Here is a 21,810-nt window from a genome sequence, read left to right on the forward strand (position 1 = left end):
ACTTCTCACAGAGACTTTTAAGAATTACATAGAGAAAGATTAGCTTTGGCTTCTGCCCTTCAGTCACCTAGTAAAGAAATTACCACAGGAGATCTAGTTCTCAGCCTCTTTGGCTGAGGAAAATAGGGAAAGTTGTTCCTGCAATTCGCTCTCTTTGTGTGCTAGGTGCTAGATTAGCAGCTTCAGGATAGATGTGGAGGAGAGGGCTATTGACCCGGTGACTGTCAGAGTCTGCTTCTAGCATTCTTTTTGTAGGAACTGTGGATTGCAGAGTATCTTGTGCCCTTTAAATTTTGATTCACAGTGGTTTAGATGCTAATTGAGGCTTTGCCCTTCGGACATCTTTTGTTTTCAGTGGTACTGGAGTGCAGTTAAGGAATGGGGTATTTGGGGCTAAATATTTACCATTTTGGATTTTGTGGTGCCATGATAAATTAGAACTGTTTTCACCTGCTATCAATTAACGAGTTGACTATTATAGGAGCTATGAAGGTGAAATTACCATGATAACAAAGTGCCCTGTCTTTGAGGCTGCCCTTTTGCCTTTTACCTTCCCAACCCCCATTCTCAGCTTAGCTCAGACTGCAAGTATGTATGCATTAATGCACTATGTAGGCGACTTGGAGCTGGGGAACATTCTTTCATGCTAAGAATTTGCAGATGCTAACGTTCCTTCTTTCTGCCCCTACAGGCTCTGCTTATCTAGGAGGCAAACTCTGACTTCTGGTTTAGCACTGAAATTCTAGTGTTCTTTTTCTTTCTCCCTCTCCCCCCCCACCAGGAGTTTGACAAGAAGTACAACCCCACCTGGCACTGCATCGTGGGGAGGAACTTCGGTAGTTATGTGACCCATGAAACCAAACACTTCATCTACTTCTACCTGGGCCAAGTGGCCATTCTTCTTTTCAAATCTGGTTAAAAGCATGGACTGTGTCACACACCCAGTGATCCATCCAAAACCAAGGACTGCAGCCTAAATTCCAAATAACCAGAGACTGAAATCTTCAGCCTTGCCTAGGGAACACCTCGATCTTTGAACCTTTATTGTGTTGTTTTGTACAGGGCATTCTCTGTACAAATTTGTTGTGGTTATAAAACAATTAGCAAAACAGCTTACATTTGTATTTATTTTCTATTCCATACCTCTTCCCCATGTATTTTCTCCTCAAAATCCATTCCTTTCAAAATAAATCTGTTGGAGAAGTGTGTGTTAGCTACGATTTGTTCAAATCTAGGGTTGAGAATGGCCTATCCCTTGATCTTGAGTAGGTTAGTGGGGGTCAGTCCTTGAAGTGAGTTTCTGTGGTATATAAGACCAGCCTCTTCATAGTGCTCTTGAGCCTTCAATCTTCCCCGTCCTGCAGCTGTCGTGCGTGGAAGAATACTGCTCAGAAGTGCGTGTTAGATGCATGGCAGAGAAACTTGGGTTAAATTTTACTGCTAATCTGATAAATACTATCCTTCATGCTTATTTTGTTAAAAGATGCTGTTCTGGACTTAGGGCCTCAGGTGGAGTTGATGAATGTGTAGAGCTTTATCGAAGTTTTCTTTAGCTGTAAAATAAGCCAAAAACAAAGTCGAGCTAATGAGAAATTTGCTGGGCTGTAGGCTGTCTGCCCCCACCCCCTTTTCCTGCCTTGTCCCAAATGGACACTCAAAGATTAAAAGTGGTCTTAAAAGGGAAAATGAAAGTTTTTGAGCAGCAGCCCTCCATGTGATTCCAATAAAGTCTGCAGGAATTTAAACGTGTAAGCCCGCTGTGCTGTGCTTTAGCTGTGTTTAGAAACCCCTAACAATTAAATGTGAATTGAAGCTTTCATTAAAAGACCCAATTAAAGCTGTGGATAAATAACCCTCATTAAAGGTTTCCTGCTATCAATTTTAAGAAGACTTAAGTCTTCTATGAAGAAAACCAAATATAGCAGACTTGGCTTTTGTAGGCATAAAGGAAAATAGGCCAGAGGCTGAAACAACCCACACTCTTATTGGGAAGTTGCAAGGAGGATCCTGGCTTTCTAGTTTCCCTGCGTTTTCAGTGTTCACACGAGATAATGGTTTTTGTTTTAAACTTTGGATCTGTGAGATGCAATTAGGATCTCTGAGCAGCCAAGCTACTGCTACACAGAAGGGGAGGAGAGAGTTCAAATGACCCCAGCTTCACAGCATTCAGTTGTAACATCTTTGGGAGATTCTTACTACTAGAACTTGGGGTTTTAGGAATCTTAAGTTGAGCCAGGTTAGGACTGGGAAAGTTTCACGGTAGAGGGGCAAAAAATTGTCTTCCTGTTTGTTGTGGCGGTTAAAATGGGAGAAAAAAATTTCCCCTGCTTTTTGCAGGAAAGAAGGATGAGGTTCTGTGGACAGGAGTGTAACTGGGTGATTTAGGGTTGTATTTATATAAGCATAATGAAGATGTTCCCATAATCCATCTTTTTTCTAGCTCCTTTCCCTCTTTAGTGACCTGGCTATATTTCTGTTTGAAGCCCCCAAAGCTGTATCATTCTTGTTCAGTTAGCCCTACTTCCAAACAGTCTTCTGGCAATAGACCCTAGAGTTAAGTCCACAAACGGCTGGACGTTGGGGGTTTTAATTTGATCAGGCCCATATCTACTGCCTGGAAGTGGCAGCTTTTAACTTTTATTTTTTGATTCAGATATGAAAAAACCGCTTGCCCAAAGAGATAGGATTGGGTTGATGGTTTATGAAATTCCTTCCAGTGTCTGTTCCTTAATAATTCTAATTTCAAAGGCCAGCAGGCTCTAGCTGGCTGAAAAAAATGTAAACTAAAAGTTTTTTTTAAGGTTTAGCACTTTGTCAAATGCTCTTTGCTGTTCTTTGAGGTGGTTGTATATAGATAGCTGCGTCTTAAAGCTTTTCAATGACAGGGCAAGCAAGATCTGAGAAAAGGTACATAAATGACCCCTATTGTGCTGGGCCGAGAGGCAGCATATTTAAAGGCTTTTCAAATAGCCTTGAACTAAGTTATCCACAATTAACAAATGGCCAGCCAAGTCACAGGTTGCCTTCTGCAATGTTTTAGCAAAGCCCCTTAAAAACTGTAAGCTTAATCCACATTCACAATATTTTTGGCCTCATTTTAACATCAAAGAGTGGACTGTATTAAGGAGACAAGAGTTCTGGGGCGCCTGGGTGGCACAGAGGTTGAGCGTCTGCCTTTGGCTCAGGGCGTGATCCCGGCGTTATGGGATCGAGCCCCACATCAGGCTCCTGTGCTGTGAGCCTGCTTCTTCCTCTCCCACTCCCCCTGCTTGTGTTCCCTCTCTCGCTGGCTGTCTCTACCTCTGTCAAATAAATAAATAAAATCTTTAAAAAANAAAAAAAAAAGGAGACAAGAGTTCTGCCCAGCTCTGCCCCTTAGTACCAAAGGGGGTTAGGCTAAACTGTTCAAACTTTTTTTTTTGGGGGGGGGCTATAAAACCCTTCTGATAAAGAAGCTTTCCGTATAAAACACAAAAGCAGTTTCCTGGAACATTTATTCTTTCATCAAGGCTTTGTTTTCTTCATGACAGGCACTGAGGATCCAATAGTAGTTTTTGGTACAAGAGGACTGATGACAAAAATGTATTTCCCTCACTCCCCCACCCCGCCCCTAAGAAGAAATAACAAATACCACACAAATTGTAAACTCATTTAGGGGTTCGGTTCATAATTCTAGTTGTGATTGTTAGCCTTCTGACTTGGGCCTTGGTTTTTGGCCCGACTTAGTCCTAGGCTGAAAGGTTGACTCAGGTACAGCTAGGACAGTTTCTGGTTCAAATCATCATTGGGTTCAAGTGCGTCATTATCCCTCTGGAAGGTAGCACCAGCAAAGAAGCTACAAATGCACTTCAAAAATGAGAAACAGTGCTGGTTTTACCTTAACCACACACTGCACAGCCAAGAAGAACGAGCAGGAGTTGAGCAAAAAATACGAGCAAATACCTCTGGGAGAAGCCCTGAAGCAGCTCCTAGTGAAAGCTGCAGCAGAATCTGTTTCTTCCACTTGGAGACTCATCACGTCAGAACATGAGTCCAAGGCACACATCCTTAGAGGGGATGTTCTGCTGCCGGTCTCACTAGCCAGATTATCCTTCAGTCCCAGGCTTTCAACAGGATGTGACCGGTTCACACTCCAGAATGATAAAGGAGTTACAGTTTGAATCCAGAATGAATAGCCACAATGCCTGATGTGAGACTTTCATAAGTCACCTTCTCAAAACCTGCATCTTCTATCATCTCTTTGAACTCCTCCTAAAACACAAAGATACAGCAAGGATCACCTGGATTTAAACTCTAGGGCCTTTGTTGTAAAATACCAAAGTTTTGTACCTGAGATGGGAACTGTCGGATACTTTCTACAAGATATTGGTAGGACTTCCAATCTCCAGCGATGACCTCTCCCAGGACAGGAATGACCTGGAAGCTATATAGATCATAAAGCCTAAACACAAAGGCAAAAGATTAGAACATGCCCCCCTGATAAGAAGCAAGAAGGTTTAAGCCTGGAGTTATAAATTCAAATGCCTATAGAAGTCAAGAACCTGAAAATAATGTGGGCCAGGTGTAAGACCAGTAGGGACTAGTGAGGATGTGGTGACAGGTGCAGTTAGGAAGAAGCACATAAGTGCTACTAAGGAGAAGGGGCAGGTACTTTGCAGCTCTGACTACTGCCATGTGGGAGTAAGTGCTCAGCATTGCCCTATATGGTTCCTTGAGTGAAGCTGGAAACGCAGATTTTTATGTGAAACTTCCTGATTTTTAAATATGAACATCTAAGTCAATTTCTTAAAATCCGATGAATCAAACAAAATACACCTGTGGCAACTTGAGCCTCTGGTTGCTGGTTTGAAACTCTTCTGGCTGAGGTGTGGTCATTCAGAACTGGCTGACTTCTGAGGTGGCACCTGTCCCTTAGAGACTCTGGACTATGAGGTTCATGCTTACTGCTTACAGGCTATTTTCTGTCCATTTTGGGATGGGAAAGCCTTGCCTAGACAATAAGAATAAAGCCCTGTTAACAGTGCGAACCTGGATATGAGAGGATTGTTGACTTGACTAAACTCCAGACAGAGAAACCGACCTCCGGGTTTCAGGACTCGATGGGCTTCCTGGAGTGCCTGAACACAAGACAAGGAACAAGAGAACACAGTCCTCAGCAGAACTCACTCAATTCCATGAGGCCAAAACAGCTTTAACTTTGATGGGCATTATAAAAATTAGCATTTCCCATAGATCCCTGAGATGCACAAGCATTCTCAGTTGGAAAGCTGTAGCAGCAGAGATAACCCTATGATATCCTAAGTTTTTTTTTTTTTTTTAAAGATTTTATTTATCCATTTGACAGAGATAGAGACAGCCAGCGAGAGAGGGAACACAAGCAGGGGGAGTGGGAGAGGAAGAAGCAGGCTCACAGCGGAGGAGCCTGACGCGGGGCTCGATCCCACAATGCCGGGATCACGCCCTGAGCCGAAGGCAGACGCTTAACCGCTGTGCCACCCAGGCGCCCCATGCAGCTATTTAAAAAAAGGAAGAGCCAGGGCTCTTTATGTACCGACATGGAAAAATCTCCCAATATGTATTTCAAGGGGAAAAAACCAATGGGCAAAATGTTTCATATGCTAATATTTGTATAAAAAAAAAGTTTAATATTCACAAAACATCTTTGCGAAGGTACACAAGAAATTGGTGATTAGAGGGAGAGGAGGCACTGAATGGTTGGGACACAGGAGAGGCATACTTTGACTGACATGCCCTTTCGTACATTGAACCTATTGAAAAAAAATTTTTTTTTAATTAAAAGAAGTAATAAACTGGCTACATACAAGGGGCAGATCATAAAAACCAAGCTGAAGTGCACCATAAAGATGTCCCAGGAAGCAGAGGAACCAGGTGACTGGACCCCCCATTACAAAAACAAAATGTGGTGCCTTGCACATTGTCTTCGAATGCTTCGGGACAGAATACTGCAGTAGAAATAAAGAAGAGCTGCATCAGGGGGTGCCTTGCTGGATGAGTCGGTAGAGACTCTCGATCTCGGGGTTGTGAGTTGGAGCCCCACGTTGGGTGCAGAGATTCCTTAAAGATAAAATCTTAAAAAAAAAAAAAAAAGAGCTGCATCAGATTAAGAGCTAAATTTTCCCTTCTCCCTGTAGAGGAACCCATGACTCTAGGTACCTTCTGCCAAAGTAAGTGTTCGAGTGCCTTCTGTGTTGGCCTTGGAAATGCCTCTGATCTGCAAACTCACAGGGTCAGACAACTTCACAAGTGAGCGGGAACAGATGGAATGCCAGAGCATGACTGACAGCTCAAAGATGTGAATACCAACCAAACAACGAAGGCCTCTATGGGGATCTGCTTTGTGGTTTTGGTCTTGTTCAATTTCGTGACTAGGAAAATTGGCAACTTCAAGGATTGAGGCCCCTAAGCCTGCCAACAGTCATCATTCAGGAGCTGGGTGGAGAGAAGAATCTCTCCCGCTTTCCTCATTTTCTGTGGGGTTGATCTAGGAGATCTAATTGGATGGGAATCACCAAGCTAAGGATGCAGCCATACACACCTGATCAATGTGTGTGACATTTCGGATCCCAAAGGCAATAGTGTAAACATCAAACTTGTCATCATCAAAGGGCAGCTCTTCAGCATCTCCCAATACCCAAGCAAGTCCTGAAAGAGAAAAGTCATTCCTGGTCTCTTTCTGGTTTGCTGTCTCTTCTGCACCCAGCGAACTGTCAAACCTGAGGAGGGCATTGTGGGAATCCCCTGATTCGTAGTCAGCCAGGCAGAAGTGGGGGCAGCCCGCACACCCCATTGATGGCTGACTTCTGAGGTGGGGGCAGTCTGTGGAATCTGAGACTAACTCTGGGAGTCAGTGTCAGAACTGAACTGAATTGTTGGACACCTAGTTGGTATGGGAGAACTGGAGAACAGTTTGGTGCTGGGCAAATACCATACATGTGGTATCAGAAACCATCACACACCTGCCTTCATCACTGGGTTCTTGGCCGCTGTCTTCAAGGTGTCTCGGCCTCAGGATCTGAATTTCTTCAAGTTTAGCAGGAAGTTCTTTCCCCATGGGTCTCAGAGAAGAACTTGATGAATACTCAGTTATGCCCACCTTCAGGCAATTTTTACCCAAATAAGTGTTTAAGTGTTTACCCAACTAAGTGTTTCGTGTAAAGTACCATAGTTAAGATCCCAGGTCTGGGGTTTAGACTGCCAGGATTTTAATTCCAACTTCGCCATTTATTAGCTGTATAGTCTTGAATAAACTACTTTGCCTTGGTTTCCTCATCTGTAAGATGGAGTTAATAACAGTACCAACTTCAAAGGATCATTGGAAGTATTCTAAGTATGGAATTTAGCCTAGTTATATCGGTTCTAATGGAGAATCAAAGTGTCTAGACCCCAAGTCTGGTCACAAATTCAGAAAACACCCAAAGGAACCCCATAACAGGGTAGCTGTGTCCACTAAAGGATTCTGATTTGGCTTTAACATTATTCAACTTGCAGCAAATTAGACATAAAATACAATATAGAAGGAAGGTTCTACAGAGGAAAGTAAATGAAAACCTTCCTGGAAAGCAAAGTAGCAGTATTTAGCAAAATGCTTAAAAATAACCATACCCTGGGGTGCCCGGGTGGCTCAGCAGTTGGTTAAGCGTTGGACTCTTAGTTTCGGCTCGTGATCAGGTCGTGATCTGGAGATCCAGCCCTGTGTGGGGCTCCGTTCTCAGCAGGGTGTCTGCTTCCCTTTTCCCTTTCCCTTTGCCCCTCCCCCAGCTCGCGTGTGCACACACACTCTCTCTTAAATAAATGAATCTTTAAAAAAAACAACCACCATATCCTTTGAACCAGCTATTTGATTTTTAGGAAGATAACATTGATGACATCATCATCACCATAGCAACTGCTCTGAGCCCTTGATTGCCTGGTCTGTATTATCACTTTATGTGTGTTATCTTATCACATTCTCATTCTAACTCCATGGGATAGCTCTTACTATCATCCTCATGTTTTAGGTGAGCCAAGTTGAGTATTAGGAAGGTGAAAGCAGGTTGCCCAAGGTCACCCAGATGGATTGGAACTCGGGTTGTTTTATCCCAGAGCCTGTGTTTTCAATAGCTATGGTGTATTCCCTCCTACTACAAGGTGGTTTTTATTCTCCCATTTTATAGATAAGGTAATTGAGAGTTGGAGAGTTTAAACACTTGTCTGAGGTTATACAGAAGTAAAAATTAACGAATGCATGCAAAAATTTACAGATAAGGATGTCACAATGCTGTGCTCCATGCAAAAGCTTTAGAAAAAAGTGAAAGGTCAATTGGTTGCTGGTTATGTAAACTGGTGATGTGAAGCTTCGTGATTCACAGCCATACAGGAGAGCATCATAAATAATGATTTTAAGGAATTTTTAATGACATGGAAAGATCTCATGATACAATGCTGAGTTAGGGCAGGATACTAAATTGTATATACAGAAAGTCTTCAATTTTATAAAAAGGAAATGTTTAGGCAAGCTAGGAAGGAAATACATTAAAATACTAGGAGCATCTCTTAATGTTGGAACTATAGGTAACATTTACTTTCTTCTTAATACTTTTGCAAAATCCAAAAGTTCTCTCAAATATATCACTTTTATAACCTATCAAATAATTTTTTTAAAGATTTATTTATTTACGTATTTATTTGAGAGAGAGAGTGCACATGAGAGAGCACAAGCAGGGGGACTGGCAGAGGGAGAGGGAGAAGCAGGCTCCCCACTGAGCAGGAAGCCCAGGCAGGGCTGGGTCCCAGGACCCCAGGATCATGACCTGAGTGGAAGGCAGAGGCTTAACCAACTGAGCCCAGGCGCCCCTCAAATAATTTTTTTATTTTTATTTTATTTTTTTTAAAGATTTTATATATTTATTTGACAGAGAGACAGCCAGCCAGAGAGGGAACACAAGCAGGGGAGTGGGAGAGGAAGAAGGCAGGCTCCCAGTGGAGGAGCCTGATGTGGGGCTTGATCCCATAACGCCGGGATCACGCCCTGAGCCGAAGGCAGACGCTTAACGACTGCGCTACCCAGGCGCCCCTCAAATAATTTTTTTTAAAGCTCCTGCCCTCGGAGCTTCCATCTGGGGAGGAAGTGTCCACATAAGATGTAAATAAAACACACAACAGTGCTACACACAAATATGCCTTTCTCATTAACTTACTATTACAAAATAATTTCTAGGATCTTCCTTTTCAGCTCTTTTCGCAGGATATTTTTTCCAAAGACATCATTTTTGGACGTTGATAAAGCAAGGAGGAAAGATAAGGAAAGACAAGTGCCTATGCAGCACTTAATAATTCGTACGCCAGTGGATTTGTCTTGGCAGTGAGGAGAGGCTGAAGGGCACGCTACGCTGTGGAAGGGATGATTCCAGAAAAGGAACGTTGCCTATCATTTCTATCTTTGTTCTCCATTCTTTATGGCTGAGCACCAGAGGGAAGGGAAACATGTTTTTCAGTAGGAGTGAGGAAACATAGTGCCTTTGTATAAAAACACTAGGGACTGTCTGCTTTCTGATCAGCACTGGCGGTTAACAAAAGAGCCCTTCATCTTGGAGGCCAAGTGGGTTGTGGTCCGTCTAGGCAGCTCGTTCTGGGGGTGGGGGGCGGAGGAGGAGGAATTGAACTAAAATAACCATAGCCACTCCTGATGGGGGAGGGGGAGGACAGGAACGCTGATGTTGACCTGAGGGACTTTCTTTGTCCCAGAGCTGCCTGCAGCGCTTGGGCAGCTGGGAAGAGGGCAGCGCAGAGGCTCTGGAAAGCTGGGAAAACGTGCTGCAGCTGCCACATCCTTACTGCTACCTGATAAAATTAGGGGGAAGTATTTTAAAAGATGAAAACAAACAGCAAAATGTGAAACCTGCTTCTTTAAGCTAGAGCACAAATTGTCCATTTTCCGGTGGCCGTGGGTTCCCAGAGACACGCAATCACTCTCCTATCTGCTGCTGAAAGGAGTACTGTTTACCAGCTGTTTCTTTAATTCTATCAGTTGGGCCCTCTGAGAAACAGATGCCCAGATGAGGGAGGAGTGAAAAGGGGCTTTTTTGGGGGGGGGGTTGGGGGAAGGGAAGAACACCTGGGGTAGACAAAAGGAAGAGGAAGCAGGATTGAGTGGGGAAAGCCTGTAGACCTCAATGCAGATCTGATAAAGCCTAAGCCAGCCCAAGAGGGAGCTCTGGAGCACGGCCGGAAAAAAGCCTCACTTGGAAGCTGAGGCAGAGCCTAAAGGTTCTGAGAGCTGGAGGCTGCCAGCTGCCTGTACTCCCTTGTGTCTGAAGGGCAAGTTCCTGCTTTAAGGGCAGAGCACCTTCTCAGCTTCTACCCGTCAAACCCTCAGAGTACTGATGGGGAATGGGATGGCTCCAAAACAGACAAATGGGATCAGCAGGGAGTTGCTGGGAATTGAAAGCAAAAAACTTCCATCTCAGGGTCCAAGAGCTAAGATCCCAAGACTCAGTTCCCATTTGGGATCTGCCATTTAAAAGCTGTGTTACTTGAGCAAAGGCACTTCACTCAAGCAGCTCTTTGGGGTTTGGTTATCAGCTCTGTCACATGGGGCTGATCAGACTAACTCCCTGGGTTGGCGAAATAATGTACATAACAGCACACAGACTGGATTCAGGCACATGAAATTATCTTTGACTCCTGCCTATCCCATATGTTTTTGAAAATAAAGTACCTCAACATTTTCTATATCCCATCTTATTTCATAAACACACAAACATTTCTACTGTGTCTACTTTCCATAGGACTTACCAGCTTTGTGTCCTTGAGCACGGGCTTTCTGCTTTCCAATCTTTAGCATCTCCTTGTTGATGTCACAGACCACTACCCGGGAACCGCCCAAGGGGTCCTCTTCATTTTGGTACTTTTTGGCAATTTCTTCCCAGGATACATTTTGCTGGGCCCGTAACTGCCTCTTCTGCTTTCTCTTATGCTGTGCCTGGACATAATTAAGGAACCGGAATGCAATGTCACCTGTGGGAAGTCAACAGAGGAAAGATGCAAACACGAACGTAAACACAAGCAAAAACCCCACATTTCCAAAACCCAAACAGAGCAACAAAGGTACAGGATTTGAGGTGTATCCAAAAAATTGAAGTTTCTCTTCATTTCTATGGTAACTTAAAAAATAAAGTTGGGACGCCTGGGTGGCTCAGTCAGTTAAGCATTTGCCTTTGGCTCAGGTCATGATCTCTAGGTGCTGGGATTGAGCGCCCCGTAGGGCTCCTTGCTCAGCAGGGAGCCCGCTTCTCCCTCTGCCTGAGGCTTCCCCTGCTTGTGCTCCTCCTCTCTCTCAGACAAATAAATAAAATCCTAAAAAAACCAAAACAGTATTTTTAAAAACTTCTAATCTTTTTTTTTTAAGATTTTATTTTTAAGTAATCTCTCTACCCAACGTGGGGCTCAAACTCATGACCTCAAGATGAAGAGTCAGTTCTACTGACTGAGCCAGCCAGGAGCCCTGTTAACTTCTAATATTCTTAAAAAACCTTTTAAAAAATTGCATAAGTAATGCATGGACACATTCTCGCTATAAAAGACTCACCCAAATATTTAGAATAGAACATAAAATTTGCATTCTCTCTCCATACCCTCTCTAGACCTAACCAGTGTTAAGTGCTTAGTGTGCACCCCTTCTAGTCTCTAATAATTGTTACGAAAGCAACATGAGGGTATAGTTACCAGCAAGGATCCCCTGCCCTACCACTTCCCATGCCTAGTTCAGCTCCCCAGGGATCGTCTTTCTCAATCATTTCAGTTGTGCCTTCTGTTGGTTCCAGCTTTCTTTACTTACCAAATTTATAATGATACCTCACCCCTCATCTCTGCTTGCCTCTATCTTTGAAATACATTTAGATCATATTTTATAGTCTCTCATAGATTCCTTTGTAAACTAGAATAACAGACTAATATTTTATTTGTTTCATCAATTACAGATGGTAGCTCTTGACTCCTTTCAACCTTCTACTGCGTGCACTTCTACACTGTCAAGACTGACTGATAACATACTGTTTGTTCTGTAGCTATGATTACATCTTCTGTGCTTTGTTGGTTGGAGTCTAAAACTGGAAAGTGTTTATCTTATTGTGACCAGGTAAATACTGATTGGGCCAAGTCAGTGCTTTCTAGGATCACATTTCCTTTCTTATAATGTAGTTTGTCTTTTTCTCACACTAGTTGCATGAAATATATCCTTACGTTTTTCTAGTCTCTCCAACCAATTAGGTATTCTCCAGTCCCTTTCTTATATGTTTAAAAACTTTATATGAAACAACTTAAAAACATACATGGGGATCATGTTATACACATAGTTGTACCACTTGTTTTCTTTCTCTTCCCACTGAATATGTCTTTGAGAACTTTCCATCAGTATTTATAGGTTTTCCACATTCTTTTAAATAGCTACATGATATTTCATAGAATGGGCGTATCTTAATTTAAAACAATTTCTTTACTGAGGCAGAATTGAGGTTATTTCCAAGTTTTCACTACTACTAAAAATGATGCAGTGAGCATATTTGTAGCTATATATTTTTAAAATGTCTTTTTGAATATATGGGATTACCTTCTAATTACATTTTCTAAATGGGCAGTTGCCAGCATGCAGTAATGCTACAGGTTAAGGCATAGATGTAGGCAGCTCTGACTGAACCCTTTCTGTAGCTATAGCTTTGTGCAACGTTTTTGTTTGTTTGTTTTTAGACTAGATACGGAGAATTGGAATTGTGGGATCCTAGCCTGTAAAGATTGTAGACTTTAATAGATTCTGTTAAATTGTCCTCCATTGAGCAAAGTGTCTTACTACCTTCTGAGCTTCCACTTGGGAGAGGACCACACCAACAAAGCCACACATAAACATGTTTCATTCATGAAGACTGTCATTTCTTATTCTATGTTATTCTGTTGGTATCAATTATCATTATTACATTATACGCCACATTATTCTAATGTAATTTCACATGTACATTAACCATGTGATAACATCACCAAGATGCATTGTAGAAACCCATGACGTTTTTCTCCCCGGATATCTAGTGTGCACCAAGTAACAAAGGACCATGTATAAACAACTGAGCTTTTGATTTCTGATATGACAATGGATTAGGTAGAAAAGATTGTCTAGAAAGCTTATGGAATATGAGAAAGGGCATCCCCCCAAAGAAAGAGGGAAAGTGGATTAAAGGTTAAACAGAAAATAAAAGTGATTCACATGGTGAGATGTCACTGGAGTAAAAAAGTGATCTTTTTACTTTTAACCCTGTGCATTTTAGAAAAACGACAGGCAGAAAGCTGATATTTCGTGTTTTTGAGTGACATATAGTTGAAAAGAGTAACCTTTCTTAGAAGTGTGCTGATTTTCAATTACCATCTTCGGCCTAATGGTAGGTAAGCTACCTCATTTGAACAAGAGACACTAATTTCTATAAAAGGTGATCAATGATACACGAGGATACTCGACTGGACATTACCTGTGCCTCCAGCAACATCGAGCAGCTGGGTCCCAGGAAACGGGTGCATCTTCCAGAGCAGCAAATCCTTCCAAATACGATGGATACCAAGACTCATCATATCATTCATCACATCATACTTCTTGGCCACACTTTCAAACACATGATAGACTGACATAGGAGAAATACATCACAATTGTGCTATTAACAAGATTAACTTGGGGAAGTCCTAAATGAAAGAGGATGAAGCTTTTCTCCCCTGAAGTTGCCTTTGTCAGGTGAAGTTAAGCTATACTGCTTGATGCCCAAATCTGCCCCTTAAACTCTTGTAAAAAAAAGGCTTAAATCATGTAAGAAACTAACCTCTTTTCTGCTTAATTACCTTTATCTCAGACCACTATCCCATAATAATGCCATGCACCTACTTGCTACTAAGTAGGTTTCCACTTCCTAGAGGATGGGGAGGGGGTATGGAATTTTTCTTATGGTTATTCTAACAGAAAACAACAAAATCATTAGAAATACATGACTAATGGATAGGAAGGCCTCAGCTCATCCCTGCCTGGATCACAGAGGGAAAACCCTCAAGTACAATTTGGTGGGCAGATGAATGGCAAGAGGTGAATCAGGGCCAAGCCCCAGTGCAGAGAGCCCTCATAAATCTCATAAATCTGATAGGATCAAGGGAGAATGTGGAATCTGGCCTAGTGGGAGAAGGAACTTACTATTTAAGGCACTTTAAAGCACAGGCTACGTTTAACTTCTTTACACCTGTTTCTCTGCCCATAAGATGAAAAACTCAGTGCCAGCTCCCTATCACCCTGCCATAAGGCTGCATTAGGTAATGAAGGGAAGATGCTTTGAGTTTCTCAGATGAAACGTGCTGCACAGATCCCAAACATCCCTGTCCTCTGCTGAATCAGCAAACTCTTGAGCTCCTCCTGAACTCAATCTTGAATGCCTTTCTCAACCCTGGGATCTCCAAGCTTGCTTTTTTTTTTTTTTTCTTTTTTCTTCAGGGTATTCACAGACACTACAGCTCAACCCACCGAGTATAAGCAATCTTTGCTTTGCATGGTTCCGATATACACGAATTTCAGTGACTGTGGTCTAGTTATATAACACCAGTCCCCCAACAACATCATTCATGTGCAATGGTGTATTAACCGTGAGTAACCGCATGAAGTACAAATTTGCTGGTAGTTCTTCAGCCCATAAATCACTCTGTAAATAACAGACATGCATCAAGAACAGTAAAAAATCACGTCACTTCTTTCCGTTTGCGCTTGGTAGGTCACTACACATCAGTCATTCAGTTCACACGCAGACAGCAAAGCATATAGTTGCGTTACCTCCTTATCTCTCAGTTGTTAACACGTGTGGTATTTTACAAAACTAGATAACTGAAAGGGGAAATTGGCCAATGAAAATGAAAGCACCGCAAAGATATGAGAAGTGGTAATATTGGAAGTGAAATGTCCATGGGTTATAGGTGAAACAGCTGACTGTGGGAACACTGATGCTTGAGAGACTCTAGATGCGCAGCCGGAAGAACTATGTGAAGATGAACTTGTGGACAAAAATGAGGATGTGGTTGTGACGAAAAGGTTGAAGATGTCCCAGAGGAAATGATGCCAGCAAAAAAAAATCTCACACTAGAGGAATTCTTGGAGATATCTCATGACATTGACAGTGAAAGGATAAAATGTTAAAAGCTGACTGAAATTTAGAAAGGAGTACAGCAATTTGCCAAGGCATAGAGAAGATGCTTGCTCCCTATTGTAAATAATATGACCAGAAGGTAGCAAACACTTTTCAAAATAGTTTTGGTACATTTTTTTTCCCAAAGGAATAAAACAACCTAATGTTTCTAATTTTTTATTAGAATTTTAATTTAATTAAAAAACAAACTTAAAATTTAAAAATTCTAATTAAGTTAAACCTAATTTTAAATCATAGTTTGCTAAATAAATATTAACTTTACTATTTATTTCATATCTCTATGCATTTATAAGAGTTTTTGATGTTCAATAATTTTTTAATTTTTTTAAGTAAACTCTATGCCCAATGTGGGGCTTAAACTCACGACCCTGAGATCAAGAGTCCCATGTTCCACTGACTAAGCCAGCCACCCCGATGTTCAAAACTTTTTAGAAGTCATAGAACAGTTCTAATTTTTCCCATTGATTATTAATATCATTGTGCATGACTTCAGCGTGCATGGTCATTTTTATGGTCCTGCACTACTGTGCAAAGGGAAGGCTGCCTGTACTTCAATGCTAGGTCCCCATCTGGGAGATACATATTTAGCTCAGTGGGTAACCTCTTCCTTGCTTGTGTGTGTGAAATGTTTATATTTTGTAAAGTACAATACAGAGGTTAGGCATTATTATCATTTTGGAAACAACCCACCTGGATTAAAAGCCCTGGCTCTGCCACTTACTAGCAGAATCTTGGGCAAGTGACTTACTATCTCTGTTTCAACAGTTTCTTCATCTATAATATGAGGCTAATAGTCTCTACCTCATAAGGCTGTATTTACAAGAATTAATGTAAAGTATTCTAAAAGGTTTCAAGTCCTTAATAAAAATTTACTATCGTTTTACTTGGCTTGTCTTATTACACAAGCAGTTATCAAGCTTTTAAAGTGCATCAGGCACTGAAGATATGACATAAATGAGCCACTGTCCTAACTTTCTGGGAATTCAGTCCAGTGAAATGTTAATTTAAAATCAATATTCAAAGAGTTACAGTAGAGCTATGTATTTAGCAAGGCTGAGGTGAGACGTAAGACAATGTAGTAGTCTTTAAGAGAATGGATATTCCATTGTGAATTCTTTCTTTTTATTTCCTGGGTGATCACAGGCCAAGTGAAGGATACTCTCAGAGCTTCACCACACCCACCTGTTAAATGGGCATTAACACCTTCCCCATTATAAATGGTAGAGTTGAGAGTTTTAAAACAGTCCTCTCCTTTCCCGTGCCCATAGCACAATGCTGGACACAAAGAAACTGTGCTCAACAATATCTAACATTTATTGGGCAATTATGAAGTGCCAGGCATTGTTCAAAATATTTTAATGTACGAAGTAATCTAATCCTCATTATAACTCTAAGAGAACGCTTACTATTATTCCTATTATTCCTTCTTAGCGAAGAGCTTTTTCTCCTTCCTTTCTATAAAAAATGGACCTACCCTTTAGTAAGAGGTGAAGAACATGAGCTCTGCAGTCACACCAAAGTGGGTTGGAATACTGGTTCGGCCGCTTATTATATTAAATTGGGCCAGTTCTTGTTTAATCTCGAAATTTCAATTTCCTCATGTATAACTTGGGGATAACAATACTGTGTTTAACAAGAGGAGGCATCTAAGCTCTGCGGGGTCAAGCTTGGGTGGGGGGGGGGTGACTCCTTGGAGGTCAGGACTGCACAGGCTACAGCATCCGAGTCAACAGGACGTTAAATCAACTCCTAGCTGAGCTGAAGAAACTAGATCGCAGATAGATCCCTCCGTCCGCCCTCTCGCCCCTTTCACCTTTGCCCCCCTTCTCCTTCTCCGACACAGTCTCAAACCCGAAATGTGTTTCCGTTGCCTGCTTCTCTTGGGACAAGTGCCGCGCACCCAGCGGGCCCCTGGGCCAGGAGCTACGAAACCCGGGGAGCCGGCAGCACCGCATCAGCCGCGACCACCTACGACCGCAGTAGCTCCATAGAGCGCAGCTCCTGTGGGTCGCCATCTTGGCAGTAGGGTGGCAGCGGCCGGGCAGTACGTAGTGTAGCATCACTAGAGGGCCAACGGCGGCCGGTAGGAGACAGTATTAGCCGAACGCGTTCTGAAACCCTTTATTAGGGAGCTACGCGTGTGACCTCTGGGATCCGGAGGCAACTTAGCTTTTGAGTACCGGAAATCCCTCTTCTCTCTCTTCCCACTTTGAATATAGAATTCACCAGAAATGAAGGGACCTTAGGATAAGCCCACAATCACCTCTCAGCGGCCATGTCTCTAAATCTTGTTAACCAGCAGGATGAATGCTAACTCGAAGATGCGCAGTAACTCTTGTTTTCTGGCGCAGAAGTAGGAAACTAAGGTACGGTGTGGTTACAAGGCGGAGAATACAAGGTCAATTGTCTTAAACTTTGATGTGCCTAAGAATCACCTGATTTGATTTTTAAAATGCAGATTCCTTTGGGTGCCGGAGTGGCTCAGTGGGTTAAGCCTCTTTTAATTTCACGCAGGTCATGATCTCAGGGTGTTGAGATCAAGCCCCCATAGGGCTCCATGCTGGGCATGGAGCCTGCTTGGGATTCTCTCTCTCATCCTTCCTTTGCCCCTCCTTTCTCTCTACCTTCTCTCCAAAAGAAAAAAAAAAAAAAAAAAANAAAAAAGCTGATTCCTGGGCCCAAATCTCAGAGACTTTGAATCCCTACATTAGGGATGGGCATTGGGAATCTTTATTGAACAAACTTGTGTGGTGATTTTTTTTTTTTAAGATGTATTTATTCTCGGGGTGGGGGGGGTGGGGGTGGAGGGTAGCATAGGGAGAGGGAGAGAGAGAATCCAAAGCAGGCTCCACACCCAGCGCGGAGTCCCATGAAGGGCTGGATCTCAGGACCCTGAAATTGTGACCTGAGCCAAAACCAAGAGTCCGATGCTCAACCCACTGAGCCACCCAGGAGATCCACAAACTCCTGTGGTAATTCTGATGCAAGGAATTCACAGACCATTCTTGAGAAACATGTGCTAGACTACTCTGAAAAATAAACGTACAAAAGGCTGTTCTTTGGTCTTTACATTTTATGTACCTAAGAAGTTTATAAATGGGAAGAAAAGCTCTGGTGTCTGTTTAGTGAGTCAGACCCAATCACCACTCACCCTCCCTCTTCTTTTGTCACAAAGCTACGCTTATAGCGCCAACTGGCATAGCATGGATGTTTACTTCAACCCCAGATTTTCCTGTTCTTTTTTTATGGAAAGGGTAATGTAGACCATCTTGAGCAAAAGAGGATGGAGGTGGTGAGTTTTGCTTGGATTTCTATGTTTCTGCTTTGATTCTCTTTTTAAATGTATGTTTCCTGTAAATATTTCACAAGGAGAAAGCGCCAAGGACCCTAAGAAACTATTTTGAAAATGAAAAATCTCTTCCTGGTTTAATGTGTAGCCTGACAGATGGACACCTACTGCTTTCTTTTGGAAGAGCTGCACGGGTTTTTCTTCTTTCCCTCTCTTTTATTTTTAAAAGTGATAGAAAGAAGGAATGATTCATCCATGTAAATAGAGTTCTCACATTATTGTTAAAGGAAATAAAAATTCATCAAGGAAACTTATTATATCTTCCATATCTAGTTGTACATAAGAATGGACCTCAGGCTTTGGGGCTGTTCCTTCTAGACATCAAAGTAAGTTTCCAAACCAACATTATGTATTTATTCTCATTTCAATATGACTTGCAGGGAAATAACTGCAAGAGGTGAAACAGCACAAGGACTGATGAAGGGCATTTTAAGGAAATTTCAAAATATGAGATTAGTATCTAATTTTCTTTATTCCAGTTAAAACTGTTAATTTCAAGAAATTGAGTGACTTATATATACATTACTTATTAATGTTTTGTATTGCATGTGATGACGCATAAGGAGCCAAAAAGGACCCAATTAGGGGAATTCTAGGATTTTGTCTATTTATTTGTTCATATATGACTGCTGAAATTCCACTCATCTTTCTATGCTCAGTTCAAGTGACACCTCTCTGGGAAGCCCTCCTTTACCCCTGACCCTCAACTGTTTGTACACCTCTCCTTGGAGCCTTTGCTATAGTCAGCATTTTGTGTTAACTTTATTATAGCTCTTGTTGCTATTTTCCCTTGTAGTTTTTCTTCCCTACTTGCTCCATCTCTCCTTTCCTTTCTTTTGGGTGAATGATATGTTATTTAGTCAGTTTTGTTTACAAGTGAAACTCTGGGAATTCAAAATTAACATCCTTGCTAGTGAGCTTGTTATAGACAGCAGGAAAAGTTTCACCCTTGTGTTCCACATTTTTGGCTATGTTTTATCCAAATGAACCTTTACGAACTGGCTGCCATCCAGTTTCATGTGGATTCTCTTGCCCATAATTTCACTTGGGAAGACTAAGCTCCCGGATTGTATCATGCACAGCTGTCAGAGTGGAACACTTGCTTATTTTTTGTACAGCTTTTTTGTGTTGGCTCAGGCAACTCTGGGTGATAAAGACGTCGCACTTCCCACTGAACTTTTTCTCCAGTTTATGAAATAGCTGGACTTGGATTTTCTGGAAGGATTTCAATTCAGGAGTGGGAACAAAGATTATAATAGCTTTCTGACCACCAACTTAAGTGTCCCTGACTGTTGTATTCAGCTCCCTGAGCTGGGCCTTGAGTTTGAGTTCATTTGCAACTCGAGGAGAGCTTAGGAGGTGCTGGACTCTTCCATAGCCATTGGGCTTCATCATATTTTGGCTCGAACTGAACATGGCCTTCCTTCTCTGTTGAGCACTGGCCTAACCACTGTAGTTTCTTATTTGCTTAATTCACTTAGGAAACGGTGAGTATAATAAAGGCCTCAATCTGAATATATTTTGGCATTCCTTGTGCTCAGTGCAGGGCCTGGCATATAATAGGTTTCTAACTAGCTGAGGTTAGTCTGAAAAATTATTTGTTCATCTCTTCAACAGTGTGTGTATGTGATCCTTCAGATCTCAAACTGCTATGGTTGAAAGGAATCATTTATAATTTTCCAAAGTACAGACAGCTGTGATGAGATTTTCTAAGTTTCAATGTCCATATTTGTAAGCTGGAGAACTGCTTATCTCATGGGTGGCTGAGAACATCACTTATTAGCTATGTGATGGTGGCTAACTGATCTAAGCTTTTTGAACCAGTTTCCTTGTCTTTAAATTTGAGTTAATGTGAGGATTAAGTGTGATAATCTATATAACCCACAGTGCAATGCCTGCTAATGATGATGGTAATACTACTAACAATGAAATGAAATATTAACAATGACATATATATTTTTTTCTTGAGACAGAGAGAGAGCGTGCACACGTGTGAGTGGGGGAGAGGAGGGGCAGAGTGAGAGGGAAAGAGAGAATCTTAAGCAGGCTCTGCAAGCCCCGGAGCCTAAGGCGGGGCTCCATCACATCACCCTGAGATCATGATCTGGGCTGAAACCAAAAGTCCGATGCATAACCCACTGAGGCACCCACGTACCCTGACAATGGCTTATATTAATAAATGACTTATTAACAATGAAATGAAGTTCTGTATGATGAGGTGCTATAAAGTGATATTAAATGTAGGGTTTGTCATTATTTTTGCCCTTATTATTATTGGAAGATAGAATAAGAGCCATAAATAGATATTGATACTAGAATAAGAACTATAAATTAAGCAATAAGTAAATAAAAGGATCCCACAAGTATCTCAATGTTTGGAGGCGTTATTGGTAGTGGTGCATATTATACTATTGTGCACATTATTAGCGTACTAAAAATAAAACCTAAACTACAAGTCCCATCATCCTTTCAAAGGCGGGGTGTGTGTGCGTGTGTGTGGTGGTGGGAGGGGGAATCACTGGGCCCGGATGTAGCTAGAAAACTACGTTTCCCAGAGTGCCTCGCTTCCACATCGCCACTATATATGTAGTCCATCCGGGTTCTTCGAGATGCTGTTTGGCGACTCGTCGCCATTCCCGGAGCACCTCGGCCTCGGCCCAGAGGCGAGTGTCGGTCGCTGTGTCGGAGACACCCGTCCCCGACACCAAGACAGCCAGCCCTCTCCCCTGCCCCGGGGCGGGAGAGCGTGTCCGGCCGGCCGGCGGGGCTCGCGCACCCTCCCTCGCCTCCCCTTCCCCCGCAGCCTCCGCCCCGCCAGGCCCGGCCCGGACCTCCGAGCCCCGGCCTCCTCCTTCTCTGTCACCACCGCCGCCGCCGCCGGGCTCCACAGCCCCGCCCGCTGCTTCTCTTTCCAGTTTGAGAAGCCGAGGAAGGAAACAGGGAAAAATGTCGCCATGAAGGCCCAGAACCGCTGCCGCCGCCGACCCCCGCCGGCCCCGAACGCCATGAGCCTGGGTCCCCGCCGCCCGCTCCGCTCCGACCGCCGCCGCCGCCGAGGCCCCCGTTGATGCCGCAGAGCTCCCCCAACGCCGCCGCCACCGCTTCCGACATGGACAAGAACAGCGGCTCCAGCAGCTCCTCCGCCTCTTCGGGCAGCAGCAAAGGGCAACAGCCGCCCCGCTCCGCCTCGGCGGGGCCGGCCGGCGAGTCTAAACCCAAGAGCGGTAAGGGCGGGCTCCCACGGCGGGG

At 42.8% G+C, this 21,810-nt stretch overlaps 3 protein-coding genes and 1 pseudogene across 8 annotated transcripts in view; 2 read left to right on the plus strand and 2 right to left on the minus strand.

Annotated features, from left to right (window-relative positions):
• DYNLL1 (dynein light chain LC8-type 1) overlaps positions 1-1,206 on the plus strand; it is a 32,194-nt gene extending 30,988 nt beyond the window's left edge. For both annotated transcript variants that reach the window (XM_011217191.3, XM_002930397.4), the window contains one exon: positions 782-1,206. In XM_011217191.3, the coding sequence (XP_011215493.1) occupies positions 782-919 (138 nt within the window). In that variant the 3' untranslated portion in view covers positions 920-1,206. The remainder of the gene's footprint in view (positions 1-781) is intronic.
• On the minus strand, positions 1,038-17,261 carry COQ5 (coenzyme Q5, methyltransferase). 3 transcript variants are annotated; one of them, XR_002141465.2, is made up of 8 exons: positions 17,026-17,261; positions 13,512-13,661; positions 10,795-11,016; positions 6,557-6,663; positions 5,029-5,117; positions 4,330-4,441; positions 3,943-4,251; positions 1,038-1,553 (listed from the first exon to the last, which is right to left on the minus strand). XR_002141465.2 is itself a non-coding variant. In XM_034639354.1 (7 exons), the coding sequence occupies exons 1-7, from the start codon at positions 17,225-17,227 to the stop codon at positions 4,150-4,152; spliced, it is 966 nt and encodes a 321-aa protein (XP_034495245.1). In that variant the 5' UTR covers positions 17,228-17,261; the 3' UTR covers positions 3,477-4,149. The 3 variants fall into 3 exon arrangements, 2 of the variants coding, with proteins under 2 accessions (XP_034495245.1, XP_002930441.1); XM_034639354.1 differs by lacking the exon at positions 1,038-1,553 and having other exon boundaries at positions 3,477-4,251; positions 4,330-4,423; XM_002930395.4 differs by lacking the exon at positions 1,038-1,553 and having other exon boundaries at positions 3,477-4,251.
• A 2,170-nt stretch (positions 17,262-19,431) lies between these two features.
• Positions 19,432-19,977, minus strand: LOC100479386 (annotated as a pseudogene).
• A 1,180-nt stretch (positions 19,978-21,157) lies between these two features.
• Positions 21,158-21,810, plus strand: part of RNF10 (ring finger protein 10) — a 34,598-nt gene continuing 33,945 nt past the window's right edge. For 2 of the 3 annotated variants that reach the window (XM_034672335.1, XM_034672336.1), the window contains exon 1: positions 21,158-21,785. In XM_034672335.1, coding sequence (XP_034528226.1) covers positions 21,629-21,785 — 157 coding nt within the window. In that variant the 5' untranslated portion in view covers positions 21,158-21,628. The remainder of the gene's footprint in view (positions 21,786-21,810) is intronic. The other variant, XM_034672338.1, reaches the window with a different exon arrangement.

This window comes from Ailuropoda melanoleuca, chromosome 12 (genome assembly GCF_002007445.2).
Source record: "Ailuropoda melanoleuca isolate Jingjing chromosome 12, ASM200744v2, whole genome shotgun sequence".
NCBI lineage: Eukaryota > Metazoa > Chordata > Mammalia > Carnivora > Ursidae > Ailuropoda > Ailuropoda melanoleuca.

Excerpts from the sequence above, each read along its gene's own strand:
- COQ5 (XM_002930395.4), bottom strand. The coding sequence starts at position 17,227 with ATGGCGACCCACAGGAGCTGCGCTCTATGGAGCTACTGCGGTCGTAGG. Across the intron at positions 4,442-5,028 it reads AACAATCCTCTCATATCCAG|GCTTTATGATCTATATAGCT; the intron begins GTTCGCACTGTT and ends CTTTGTGTTTAG. Across the intron at positions 4,252-4,329 it reads TCCGACAGTTCCCATCTCAG|GAGGAGTTCAAAGAGATGAT; the intron begins GTACAAAACTTT and ends TTTGTGTTTTAG.